The sequence below is a fragment of the Seriola dumerili genome, unplaced genomic scaffold (genome assembly GCF_002260705.1).
Source record: "Seriola dumerili isolate Sdu_G_001 unplaced genomic scaffold, Sdu_1.0 BDQW01000052.1, whole genome shotgun sequence".
Taxonomy (NCBI): Eukaryota; Metazoa; Chordata; class Actinopteri; order Carangiformes; family Carangidae; genus Seriola; species Seriola dumerili.
In genome coordinates, this window is record NW_019174307.1 from 18,018,732 (window position 1) to 18,033,770 (window position 15,039).

The following is a 15,039-nucleotide window of genomic DNA, read 5'->3' on the forward strand; positions in this document are numbered from 1 at the left end:
GCCACCATATTGTCCCTGTTGACTTACACACTTCAACACATACACATGCACACATACACACACACACACACACACACACACACACACACACACACACACACACACACACAGCAGGACAGCAGTATGTATGGAGGGGGGCTCTCATGCATAAACGAGATCATTTTCATAAATTAAAGTCTTGCCTGCAGAACGAACATCTGTGCCCTTCACACACACAACACCACAAAGATAGCACAACAACACACCCATCGATACACACACACTACACACACACACACACACACAAATCCTGGTTTTGTCCTTCAGTCGGTGTGATAATGCTGTTAACATGTTAACAGGGTTTTCTCTGTAAGGAGATATGTGTTTAGTATCATACTTGGAACCTAAAATCCACTTAAAATAATGCTTTTGTCACATAGAAACCTTGTATCTCCAAAACGTCAACCTCTCAAAAAGGTTTTCAGTCTTGTTATTTTTAAGGATATCTGCATCTATCTTAAAGTGAGAAGACACTGCAATTTTATTAATCTTATACGCTCTGTTATTTCATACGATATGTTATAATGACCCTGTCTGTACAGCAAAAGACTATGGCTTAGTCAACCAGGCACAATGTGGGTGTGAGTGTAAACATGTAGCCCTTGAGTTGTTTTGTCCATTGAAAATTCCAGTAAGGTTTGATTAAAAGAGGACTGCCCTGTCCTAAAAAAAGAGATTGGTAGTATTACTTTGTCAAATTGCACATCTAACCATCTAACGGCAAGATTGTTGATTGTTTGAGCAATTAATCCGCTGACATGGTGGAAATTCATCCTGGTTCTGAAAAGTGTGGATCAACAAATTCAGGCTTGATCTTTACACTGTCTGCATTAAACATTAAGCTGCTCCTGGAGATAAAGGGATTTTATGTGACACTGAGGACATATTGAGTTTATTGGCTGAGTTTTTATGATCTCAGTGTTTTATGTATAAATGTGTTTTAGACATTATAAGTACTGTTCAATTATCTTTTAAAGAAACTGATGGTTACCTCTGTGACTTGAATGCATGCTAATACATGAGCGGCACAAACTGATGATAGCTTGAAAGATACAACCAGAGTGAACTTGACTAAACTGAGGTGTTTTGTTGTCTTGTTTTGTTGCTGATAAAAAGAGTCTCTCAAATGAATCACATTGAATTCCTTTTAATAAAAGGCCTTTATAAACATCTATCTTATAAAATATGAACAAGAGTCACATGAAATGTTAACAGAACGCTACAGGAACGTTATAAAAAGCATAAAGTAAAAACCACATGAACAACATGAACACTCCTGGCCCATTCCCGGCCCACTCCCGGCTTGGAAACCAGCCTAACACCAGCCCAGCATCGCCTCACTGACACACTGACCCAAAAATAGAGAAATCTTTATTCTTTCAACATTTGGAATCATCAACTGAGCATTGCTCAGGTTTTAACAAAATTGCATAGTTTCTTCCAGATTATTGCTTATTGATTATTGATTATTTTTAAGTGATAATATGGATAACAATGAGACATTCAGAAAGCGTCTCCTCAGAATGAAGCGCTACAAAGATTACATCAACAACGTGATATTATCGCCAACACCACCGTCCTCATGACCAGAGTCGTAGAGCCTGACGCAGACAGAAAGAAGAAAGAAGGACAGAAAGAAAGATATATAATGGTCTGTCTGTCTGTCTGTCTCTGTCTCCATCAGTCTCTTAGTCCATCATCCTCCTCTTCCTCAGGAGTCGTGGAAGATGGCGTTCAGCTGGGCGTTCATCAGTCGCTCGTGGTGTGAGTGTCCGTCAAAGCCCATCAACCCGTCCACTTGCAGCTCCCCACACCGCGGGTTGGACCCCCCGCCGCCGTAGATGGCAGCGTGTCCCCCAGCTCCTCCTCCTCCATAGTGCACGCTGAAGGAGAAGCTCTTGTCGTAGTCGGCGGCTGTGACGGCCTCGTGCTTGAAGGACGAGGAGAAGTTTCCGTTGATGCTGAGTGGTGGGCTGAGGGGCGGATCAAAAGCTGGGCCGTCTGACACCAGGACGCCATCAAAGAAGGGCTCCAGAGGGCCGTATGGCTGACCTTTGACCTGGTGGAAGATGTGGGAGGGCTCCATGGTGCCATAGGGCGGGCTGGGCAGGCCGGCCGTCAGCCCGGGGCTCTGGTAGGAGAAGTGTCCAGGATAGGCAGCAGGTCCGGCAGGGGGAAGATGAGCCGGCAGGTCAGGTGTCTGCTCCGGCAGGAAAGTCCGAGGGTTCAGCTGCAGGCAGCCCGCCACCAGGTTAGTGGTTGGCTGAGACAGACCTGAGAACAGAGACAATAACCAGTCAGTACTTATCAATACATGTTAATATCAGTGCCTGTTACTACATATTTATACATGTAACGTCAATACATGTTACTTTGTGTTAATGCATATCCATAAGTGTCAGTGCTTCTTAATACTTATCAATCAGTATGAATAGCATTTAAGTTATACTAATATATTTTAATAGCTTATAATAACTGCCAGTGCTTGTTAATAAACATTATCAATATTAATAAATATCAATACCTATTACTAAATGTAATATCATAACCTTGTTAGTCAATAGGTGTCCATAGCATGTTAATAAATATCAATGCCTGCTAATTAATCTTAATATCATTAATTACCTATTACTAAATGTGAATATATTTTGATACTTAATAAATGCCATTACGTGTTAATAAATGTTAATAAATATTAGTATTTGTTAATACCTACTAATAAATGTTCATAATAATTAATTCCTCAATACCTTTAATTAAGCATCAATAAGAGTTAACATCTGCTAATAAACAAAAAGTGTTTACTCCTAATACTACCTGTTACTAAATAATAATATTTGTTAATTAACATTAATTCTATTTTAATAAATTAAAAGTAAATCCCTTTGTGATATTTATTACAATGATGGACTCAAGTCCGTTATTTTCTCATATCAGGATGTATCGCAGTTTCAGTTTCCTGACCTCTGTGAAATGGAGCTACCAAGTATGAAAAACAAAATCCTGATCCAACGAATGGAAAGTGGAAAAAGAAAATAGTCTGTTTTTCTGAAATATGGTTCCCAAGCCTGGTCAAAATACCATGAAATAAGCAAAAGACGACTTTAAATCCTTTGATAAAAACACCTTTCAGTTCCATCAACAAAACTATGAGATCACTCCCATCAACAGCCCTGACAGCAACATATCTCATTTTCTATGTTTTAAACTGCAGTTTAAAACATAGAGTTTTGCTCATAATAACGTCCATTCCACTAAATTACTCAGCTGTGACATCACAAAGTATATTTCATAGCTTTATTGAACAAAAATATCTGATCATCATATTGTGTAAAATTTTATTCAGTCAATGGATAAAACTTTATAATCATTCTAAAAATACATATTTAACCTTTTTTCATTAAAATATTTTGAATTAGCTTCCCTTTTTTCAGCCATCCTGAAGTGTTGGTTGGTCAATCCACCACTTTGGTCCAGACCGAAATATATCAACAATTATTGGATGGATTTTTGTGAAATGGTTCAGACATTCATACTCATTTTAACGCCCCAATCACTGGGGCTGGAGGGCGCTGTTGGGTTTAAATGACATTTCAATGTAAAAAAAACCTTCACTTGTTCAGGCCACTTGCTCATAACTTTCCCTTCATGTTTATTCCCAACAACCTGACCTTTGGCTCCAGACTGTCCGCTGCTTTTTTTATCAGATACTGACCTTTGCAGAGCGCCTGGACGAAGCTCATGAGGTCAGGCGCCTTGCCGGAGCGCAGGATCTCGCTCAGAGCCCAGATGTAGTTCTTGGCCAGGCGGAGTGTCTCAATCTTGGACAGTTTCTGGGTTTTGGAGTAACAGGGCACGACTTTCCGCAGACTCTCCAGAGCATCGTTCAGCCCGTGCATGCGATTCCTTTCCCGGGCGTTAGCTTTCATCCGACGGATTTTAAACCTACAGAAAATCAGTGGATTGATCGTTAGCGTGTTTATCAATCATCATATTTGTAAAATCCTGGTAGTAATAATTTTCATTCAAATCACTTTGCAGGTAAACAGTTGTCTGCAACCATGAGTAGTTAGCACATTAGCTTAAATATTAGCTTACAGCATTTTGGCAACTGTCACAGCCTAAAGTATATGTGGATTGATGCAGTTACACACATAAGGCAGGAAAAAATATACTTGAAGTATAAGAAGACGCTTTCGGTGAAGTTGACAAAACAATCACTGCAGCTGGTAAAGCTTACTGCTGTGAGAGCATGATAACATGCTCTCACAGCAGTTTCTAACATGCAATAGCTATGTTTCAATCAAATTCTCTTCTCCCATCTTGATTATGAATTAATCAAACTGTAAATGTGTTGGTCCCAGTGGGAATTTGCCCCCTGGTCCCCACAGTGATGTGATCTATTACTCTGCTTTTATTGTGCGTGTCCTGGAAGCTGCTGTTTGACAAATTGTTTGAAGTTATGATGGTTTTAGAAAACACCTCTCAGCTTAAACCTGCAATAACTGATTTATTTTTTGGCCACATGGGGCAGCAGAAAGACATTGTGAACACAACATTGACATATTATCACCTTTTAAACTTATGCTGAACAGTTGCTTATTTTACTTGAGTCATGTTTAAGAGTCATGTTTCTGGCTACCTGATGAATTCAAGTCTAGTATTCAATCTCTTGTAGCGCTGTGTTTGGTCTCTACCGACTCCTAAAGGAAACAATATGTTCACCAGCTAGCTGCTAACTTGTGTTTTGCTGAAAACAGGTGGCTGCTGCAGCCGGAAATTACACTTTTAGAGCAATGAGAATGAACAGATCGTCTAGTCCCATTTTAAAATGTTCTCAGATCCACAATAAAACAACAGTTTTTAGATCATAGCCTTCAAAATTTGATGATTCTGTTTTTGTATTTCCAAGAAATAACAATCAGTTAGCTCCCACACCGAGTAAAATTTTATTCCAGTTGTCCTTCTAAAGAGATGGTGATGTTAGTCTATTCAGCTCTCAGATTTTCATCATATTTATCACAATCCTGCTCCTCAGAGGATGCACCCTTTACATCTTAATGGCTTTTCCTGTGGTGCCACCCTCAAAACAAACTTTACATTTTTTGCACTTTAGCTTTACAATACAGAACAAGAAGAGAAACAAGACCGTCTTCTTCACCTCTGCATTCGCGCCTTCGTCATCTTCTTCTTCTTCGGCCCTCGCCTCTTGGGTTTGTTCTCGCCATCTTCCTCCTCCTCCTCCTCCTCCTCTTCCTCGTCGTCGTCGTCGTCGTCATCATCCTCCAAATGGTGGAGGTGATCCTCCTCCTCCTCCTCTCCTCCTCCTCCCCTCTCTGGTTCTCCTCCTGTGGGGCTGCGAAGCTCCTGCTGCTCCTCCGACTCCACTGACGCCTGCTCGTCCCGCACAGACCTGGTCATGATGCTGATTCTCTGAAAAACAGAAGAAATATGTTCATGAGAAAACAAGAAAACGCTCCAGCAGAGAGCTCATTATCACAGAGAGTTTATGAAGACAAGAATAAACCTGTCTATTAGAGCCATGCGTATTATTAAATAAATGTCTCATTTGCTAATTTTTCATATTTTTAAGAACAGGTTGAATTTATTTTCGTATAAATATATATTATATTCATATCATACCTCACAAGACGACGGTATAAGTTCTACACATTAAATTAGATTTTTGTCAAATAACAATAAATAATCACCAACTCCAAACTCGTTTTTGCTTTTTGAGATTAAAGCTGTTTTTATTGCTCTTGATTTTACAGTATAAGGATTTTGAAAGATCAGCAGGGTTGAGTCCACACAGTTATATTTATTACAAATTCCGCACATAGTTTTTTCAAGTTTATAGCCGATTTTTTTTTTTAGTTTAGTGATTAACAGTGTTTTCTTCTTTTCCAATCTCCTGTGTTGATCATGCTGAACACAATGTCCTTAACGGGATAAAAGGGGATAAAGAAAGTTGTATAGAAGTGAACTGAATTATGAAAAGTTTTATTCCCATGAGACCAGAATATTTGCTTTATTTCTTTGTGTTGAACAGAATCAGCAGGTGTGTGTGGACGGATGATGAATGGAGGCTCAAACCATTATTTTCTTTCAAATAAAATACGGAAGAAACACAATAAAATCATCTAGAGATGCTGACGCTCTTTACATGTCTGAATTACAAAGAAAGAAAATTCAGTGTGAAAATGTAGCCTATTGAAAAACAGGTTTTTGAAATGTGTCGGTTTTTAAAATCCAATCAACGTGACTGGCGCTTATTCTGATTTATGAATTATAAACAAAATCTCTAATAATGATTTCTAATCTGAACTCATGCGGAACTTTAAATTTACAGAAAATGTATTAAGTCGCTTCAAGTGTGATTCCGCTTTTGTGAATGTGCGGGACAAATCAAATATCCGTAATTTTTATCAATCTGTTGCGGACGCAGACCGTGAAATAATAAAAGGTTACTGTCAAAATGAAGCTGCAACTATGGTAAGAAAAAAAAAAACATCCCACAGAGTCAAAATTTATCTATATAGGTCAAATCACAAATCCCCCGATTGAGTCTGTACTGTCTGTATCAAACTACACGTGACATTTAGTTTGATATTAAACTGTTGGAAAAATTGAGAATTTCAAGCCAAACAGACTCAGATTGTCCGGACAGAAAAGGAATCAGCTTTTTGTTCAGTTTAGTTATTGATCAGTTATTCCAATCTGCATCTGCTTAGTTAAATTCAACATTTTAATGTATTCACACATATATGTATATATACACATACCTGTATGTAACATAAAACGTCTCTGACGATATTTTCTTTACCTGCACAGAATATATATAAACTGGAGCAAAATGTTTAATTAAGCTACACAATTTAACGCAACGATGAATTTTAGTTTAGGCTGTTCAAACTAGTAGACTGGAGTCAGAAGTCTTTATAAAGAATAAGAATAAGAATAAGAATAATTGACCCTATGCTGACGAATCAAATCCGCTTTTCATCCATCCCCGTTTCCCGCTGACTGGTCCCGTTAATGTAACAGACCGACAGACAGGTGGATCTGAGACAGGTGGAGGTGAGCGGAGGTACAGGACGAATATAAATTTAAAAAAATGAAACAAACAACATCAGCAATTACTAGATAAATAATAGCCGATTTTAGAATAAATAAATTCCAGGGAAGAAGACGAACGTTTTTAATGAAAAATGTCTGCAGGTAAACGGCTGAGGGCAGGCTGAGGGTTGAATATTTAATTATAAACTTTAAGAAATACTAATAACATAATAATAATAATAACAATAAAAACTGAAAACTAAATAAAAAGGTTAATTAACTTTTTAACAGAGAGATTCTTGGTTTAATTTTGAGCAAGCTGATTCAGTTTGATACAGATGAGACAGATTAATATTCATTAGGTATAAATGATCAGATTTATCATCCTGCAGGTCACATTACACTGAGATCTGAGGAACCGATCAGAGGAGGAATTCATAAATCAGATATTGGATATTTATCTGTTCAAAAACCTACCTGTTGTTAAAGATCCTCTGTCCGTTAGATCGCACGCATCCCGTGGGCTCTGTGTGCGTGTCCGTGCGTGACTGTGCGTGACTTGCTCTGAGCTTTCTGTGATGTGTTTGTGGGATGATGCCGCTTTTATACCCAGCACATACACACACACACGGGGGGGGTAATTAGCATATCGGGGCCCCGCCCTCCCGGCACGCGCCATATGGTGCATACGTCATTAAAACGGCCCCGGGGATCACGTGACAAATCTTCCATTTGTATGAGCCAAAGACTCTCTCTCTCTCTCTCTCTCTCTCTCTCTCTCTCTCCATCTCTCTCTTTGTGAAGAAAGTTGACCATCTGTCCACATACGGACGCATGCGTAATGTGTGTTGGTGTGTGCTGTATGTTATTATTGTATGACATTTAGAGAAAATGTGTGCACAGGTTTATCATTACTGTTGTTGAAGAGGATGAAGATATAATAATGATGATGATGATGATGATGTTTGTGTTCGATCAGAAAATTAAGAAATGAACTTGTACTTCAGGACTGAACTGACAGGGGCCCCATCCCGGCCCCTGGAGGCATGGATGGTCCCACAGAGAGAGGAACATGAAGAGACTGATCTCATGTGTGTGTGTGGTGTGTGTGTGTGTGTGTGTGTGTGTGTGTGTGTGTGTGTGTGTGTGTGTGTGTGTGTGTGTGTGTGTGTGTGTGTTTGCTGCAGGTGCAGTTGTATCACAAACTTCTGTTCAGCAATTGCAAACCATGTGAGTGTGACAAAACGTTGTGTGATTTAACAGCTACCCCGACAACAGTGGTGCTCTATGGTGCAGAAGAAGAATCTATGTCAGGCTTTGGATTCACACACAGCACTCGGTTGTGGGACACTTGTGACGCTGACATGTGCATTGTGATTTTCACTGACGAACAACTACTGTCCGCTCCTTCTCGACCTTTGCCAACCCTGTTGTTGCCAGGAGGAGGGACTCCATCATCCCCAACATTAGATTGACATAGACGCTGACCTCTTAATAATTATTGACCACTCTCCAACCGTCTATTGTTTTCTAAAGTACTAGGAAGAGTTGTGTCTCAGAAGCTTTCAACAGACATATCCAACAATTATCTGTTTGACTTATTTCAATCTGCTTTCAGGGCCTGTTGTCTCTGGCCTGACTCTCATGTGGTTAAAGTTTTTACTTATCTGAAAGAACACAGTGTGTTTCCTACAATAATTCTACAATATTTTCTGAAGTGAAATATGGAGTACCCCAGGGCTCCGTTCTTGGCTTTATATTTCAACTCTAGCTCAAATTAAATGCACTGATGGAATTCATTTCCACTGCTATGCTGATGATACTCAGTTGTAAGATAGTGTTTGAAAAGGTCTACCAGCTGCATTCATTCTCTGTCCTACTATTATTACAGACATGTCTGAGCGACTTGCTCATGGACTTCTTCTGTTGAGACTTCTGATCCAAGGCTGGATTTTTAGTTATTGGCACAGTTACAAATGTCAGTGGCCTTTTGAATGAGGTTTTCTCACGTCTGGAACAAAACTTGGAAGTTCTGATTTTACTTTAGCTGTCTATATTTAAACAATACCACATCTCCCACGGCTCTATGACAGTCAGCTTTTCACCCCGCCTTGGAGTGTTGCTGTTCATAAGATCTATTACACCTTTTCCTTACAACATGGTTGAACAACTAGCAAATGAATTAGCTTGATAGCATAACCTTAGTCTTGGTTAATCATTAAGCTAGCAGCTAGCCTGTTAGTTACGTTTACTAAATGTTTAGAAAAAGTCAGTGGATAGTGGGTGTGGCTTATCTAGGGAGTGGGAGGGGCTTATCTCAGCAGTCCACATCCTATGAGGATAATTCCAAATTTCTGCCCTCTGGACTTGGTGGCTGAGCTGTGGTGAACTTTTGTCAATAACAAACTCTCAACTGAGGATCTTCCCATCATACATGGACAAAAAGTAACTGTATTAATAATAATATTATAATAATAATTATAATGATATTGATAGTTTATATTCTCATTTCATCACTACACAGCAAAATAAAAGCAGCAGCAGAGAAGAGAGGAAGTTGTTTGGCTGCAGTTAGCGTATGACAGTAAAATGTTTGTGATAAAACGCAGTTCAATTTCCTACTTTGTGGACTGCTGCTGTTAGCCCGCTAGCCATGCCAGCTCCCACAGGTTATGGTTACAACATTACTTCCTGTCCCCTCCTACTTTCGGGCTCACCTTGTGAGTGAATTTCGCCAGGTTGATTTTGGTGTGACTGCACCACGGTTGGCTGCATCAGCTCTGATCGACAGGAAAGAAGCCATGGACTTTGGACCTTTCTCCAGTGAAGAGGTCACCATGGTGACAATGAACCAGTTGCTAGGAGGTTACCAGGCAACTTTAGAGGACCTGTGTTTCTGTCCATCAGTGTGGATCCCATGACAGCTAATGGTTAACGCAAAATCAATCTCTCTGCTGTTCAGGTCAGGATTAATGAATATAAAACAGAGGAGTGTATCAGATCAAGTCATGAAGGAAATACACTTTATTAAAAACAAGTAACAAGTTTAAAGTTCTTGACAATTTCTAGAATAGAAACACATATTCATGTACCAGGTCAATTCACAGTGTCCCTGCTGTTTTGTCCTTAGCAGTGTGATGTACACCGGGTTTTCAGGGCTTTTTCACAGGAAATGGGTTGTAAATAAAATCATAAAACCCTACAGAGCTGTAAAGAGACAGTATTATTTTAACTCTCTGTTTTTTGATTAAATTAAATTTTGGATTGGAATTTCAATGCTAATTTAACAGTTTTAAGATGTTCATACGTAGGATTGAAGCTATTTCATGTTCTGTGTTGTACATTGTAAGTTTTAGATGTTTTTTATAGACTATATATTCTACTATAGTTCTACATTAAAGGTTACAGTTGTTGTAGTGTGAATTAAATGTAATGCAGTCAATAACAGTAACTGTACTGTTTTTCACTAGACAGCATGGTTAAAACTATTGTAAATGAAACAGCAATATGGTTTCAGTCCAACCAAAGCTATAAGTGAAGGAGGCCGACATTTACAATTTCAAGTGATCAACACATTCAGAAATAATGTGATTCCACAAATGTTTCAAACGGAGACAGAAACGAAGAAGAGTTTGCAGTGTAGCAACTTGATGATGAATAAGAATTATTATTCTATACCGCAGGCTGTGTGTGTATGTGTGTGTGTGTGTGTGTGTGTGTGTGTTTGTGTGTGTGTGTGAAGAGAAGGTCAGATTACCCTATTCATACAAAGAACTCAGTATCCAATGAAAACTCAACACACACACACACACTGTTTATACAGTAGCCTCCACTCATGGGTGTCCAGAGGAGAAGTTAAAATGTTGACAAAAACATTGGTAAACACTTATATCTACTTACAACTACATCATAATGTGTTATAAACCATGTATTTAATATTCATATGATGTATAAAATGCCATATAGGGGATTTAAAGTGAAAACATACACAAACAGAAAACAAAACAAGACACAACACAACAATGCAAAACAACAAATAACACAATGGTTGAAAGAGAGACACTGTCTTAAGAAGAAAGATCAGAGAAGTGTTAAAACAGTGAGAAAACATAACATATAGACATGAAAGCTTTTTTTCTTTTTTCTTCCTTTTTAAAACAAACAAAAACAAATAAACAAAAAAAACCCCACAACAACAACAAAAAACAGCATAGCACTTATTTATTTATTTATTCGTTTATTTATTTAATTATTAATTTCTTTTGCAAGAGTTCACAGTCAATCCATAACATTTAATTTTATCAACTTTCTGGAATAGACAAAATAAAGTTTTCTTTAACTAATTTGAACAAACCTTTAAAAGCATCAGAGAACATCAGTGTAATAACTGGAGGTTAGTTGTTTCAGTGTTGGTACCTGTACTGGAAGACTAAATCAGCTGAGGTTGAGAGTGATAGCAGCCGCCAGCCCTTAGTTTAATGGTGTTTGGTTTCCATCTGATGGTTAAATATAGGTACTGCAGGTAAAATCAAAAATCACCCTACACATTCTCTTTCTTTCTTTCTTTCTTTCTTTCTTTCTTTCTTTCTTTCTTTCTTTCTTTCTTTCTTTCTTTAACGATTCAGGTATATCTTCCATTGTGTAAACATGACCACTCTTTGCCTTTGAAACAGCACCATTTCTCCTATGCACACTTTCACACAGTTTCTAATAGTGAGGGGAATATTAGAAGAAAGTGCTGAGAGGGACCGTCAAACCATTGTGTGTCACAACAGTACTAAAGTCTCTCATGTTACTGCAGATGTCAGACAAGTTGAGTTCCTTAAGGTGTCACTTACAGTCATTTCAAGCAGTCATTTAAGGCACTGACAGGATTTACATCACTCATATGTTATTAGTGAATAAGTTATTAATTATTATTTTGGTTATTTATTTATCTGTTCATCTATAACATGGAGATAAACTGTTACATACAGATAGGGGATGCAACAAATGTAATGTATATATATAATAGAGGTATATTATATTGTATTGTATTGTGCATTTAAGGTTCAAAGACAGGAGGACTTTTGTCAGGGTATGATGAAGGTCTAAAAAATGGTGATAGAAAAAAATGTATAAATGTGTAAAATAATGTAGAGGAAGCTTTACAGAGTATTGACAGCATGTAGAGAAAATAGGGCTAAAATATGCTGAGATTTTTTTTTTAATGCAGACCAACCTAATAACCACTTCACATGCATTTGTTTACGTGCTGGTTCAGACAGTGGATGGGTTCTGATACTGTCCCCATAACTATTATCATCGGTAACTATCTTGCATTGCTGTGGCCTAAATTGTTTTCTTGTATACGACTGTGTCGTGTGCACACCCTCAGCCCGGCAGGTGTCGCTGTTCCTCCGCCGCAGGCCGCTGAGGACACGCCTCCCCTCCGCCTCCTCTCCGTCCACGCTGCCGCCGCCGCCGCTGCCGCTGCTGCTGCTGCTGCGGGTGATTTCAGGAAGCGGAAGCAGGAATGTTGGAGTGTTTTTAGAAAACTTTGGACAAGTTGGATAGTTTGGGAGCTGAGATACAAACTGCGGAGAAACATGACGGTGAGTCGCACTGACCGCTCGCGGTACTGCTAATGATACGGCTGGTTGTACCGCTGCAGGTGATAGTCCTGCTGCTGGTGGTGTTTGGAGTTGTAGAGAGTTTTACTACGACCGCTGTCAGTGCTCTCCTGCGTGTCAAACAGCAGGAACAGCTAAACAGGATAAACAAGACAGTGTGAGCTCAGAGAGAAATGGAGCTATTCATGTAACACGATAGTGTAAAAGGGCTCGTTTTACTTTATATCAGGAATCAAAATCAAAGCGCTATTGAATGATGTTTATACAGCGGATATTTAAAGATTCAGATGTGGCTTCATTACTATGTGTGCGTGTGTGTGTGGTGGAAGAAGTGCTCAGATGTTTTACTGAAGTAGGCCTAAATGTAGCAATACAGCGGTGTAGAAACACAATTCCAAGTAAATATTCTGCATCAAATTAGACTTAAAGTACCAAAAGTAAAAGCCACTCTTTGTCCTGAATTCTCATTTCAGAACACCTCATATTATTTTACTGAATTATAATTAATGATGCATTAATGTGTAAATCATTTGGTGGGAATAATTTTAATTACTCACTCAATAACTTTATCTACTGTTGAGTAGTGTACTTATAATAATACATCACAATGTGTCTTTTTGTCATTGTGACCATATTTTGTGTTCATAATCTGAATCTACAAAGTAAATCGTAACTAAAGCTTTAAAATAAATGTAGTGAAGTAAAATACAATTTTCCTCTGAACTGTCGTGTAGTAGAAGTATTAAGTAAAATTAAATTCTCAAGTATAGTAAAAGTACTTCAAAACTGTACTGAAGTACAGTGCTTAAATGTACTTAGTTACTCTCCACCACTGGTGTCTGTGTGCGTGTGTGTGTGCGTGTGTGTGTGTGTGTGTGTGTGTGTGTGTGTTTGTATATCTATCTTACAGAAACTTGTTGTGTGTTGACAAACAAGCTGTTTGGCTCTTTAGAAAGAGGAAACATTCAGTTGCTTCATCAGAAACAGTGAAGCTGAAACTTAAGTACATTTACTCAGGTTCAGTGCTTAAGTACAGTTTAGAGGTACTTGTACTTGAATATTTAATTCTACTTCTATTCCACTCAAAATCAGAGGGAAATATATTGTTCTTTTTACTGCACTACATTTATTTAACAGCAGTAGTAACTGGGTCAAGTTACAAAGGCTATGATGAGCTTACAAAATACAGTGCAATGCCACAGTATATTGTTTAATTGACCCACCAGCTTAAAGATTAAGGTTAGTTCAGTTTACATCAGCAACAGCATAAAATGCTCCTTACACATTGTTACTATCGCACCTTTGCCATACTGGATAAAAAGGTTAATAACCAATGGGTTATTTTGACTCATTTAAAAAAAAACAAAAAAAACAATATTACTGTTGGGTTATTTTAACCCAAATAAAATATGATTTTAGTGCTAAGACAAAATAACCCCTTGTCTTGGATTTGATTGGTGGCCCAATGGTTTTCTACCCATGGGTGCAGGGTAAAGTTAACTCACTATTGCATCTGTACTGATGTGTGATGAGTACCTTTACTTTTAATACTGTGAGTACATTTTACTGCTAATACTTACGCATTTTTAAATAAGTAACATTTGAATGGATGTCTTTTACTTGTAATGCAGTATTTGTACACAGTAATATTGCTTTACTTAAGTAAAGGGTCTGAGTACTTCTTCCACCACTACTGTACTTCTACTTCAGTACATTTCAGAGGGAAATATTACTAGTACTATAGTATTATAGTATTTTAGCATTGTGAGATGAAACTGCCCGTAATTAAGGTTGTTAAATATTTTCAATCCGACCAACTACAATATTAAAAGTACTGCTGATAGTACTTTTAATGCATCAGTAACAATGAAACAAAAGTACATTTTGTTCCTAATACTTCTGAATTTGTAGTTTTTGAATGCAGGACTTCTACTTGAAATGGAGCATAATGCGGTTATATTTTGATACTTTTACTTGAGTAACCAATTTAAATACTTTCTCTACCACTGCATCTGGATGTTTTCTAGATATTTTTCAATGTTATCTGTGTCGTTCAAACACTCAGCCACCTGACGGCTTTCACTTCACCCCTGTGTGACTTATAATGCACTTGTACCCAACCTTTTTTTGGCTTGTAGGGTTGTGACTAATGTCTATTTTCATTATTGATTATTCTGCCCATTACTTAGCAGTTAATACCAAAAGTGAAACAAGAACGCTCTTGTTATTGCACCACATTGTAAAGATACTCCAATTACAATTAAAAGTCTTGCATGTAATGTACCTGACGGATCAGAAGTAAAAATATGTATATCAGGTGATTATTACT

The 15,039-nt window shown here is 38.1% G+C and overlaps 1 protein-coding gene across 1 annotated transcript; it reads right to left on the minus strand.

The window, feature by feature from the left end:
- Positions 1-1,170: 1,170 nt before the first annotated feature.
- Positions 1,171-7,662, minus strand: neurod1 (neuronal differentiation 1). The gene is made up of 4 exons (XM_022740753.1): positions 7,576-7,662; positions 5,201-5,472; positions 3,755-3,984; positions 1,171-2,313 (listed from the first exon to the last, which is right to left on the minus strand). Exons 2-4 carry the CDS (start codon positions 5,458-5,460, stop codon positions 1,751-1,753), a joined length of 1,053 nt encoding a protein of 350 aa, XP_022596474.1. The 5' UTR covers positions 5,461-5,472; positions 7,576-7,662; the 3' UTR covers positions 1,171-1,750.
- Between the last annotated feature and the right edge of the window lie 7,377 nt (positions 7,663-15,039).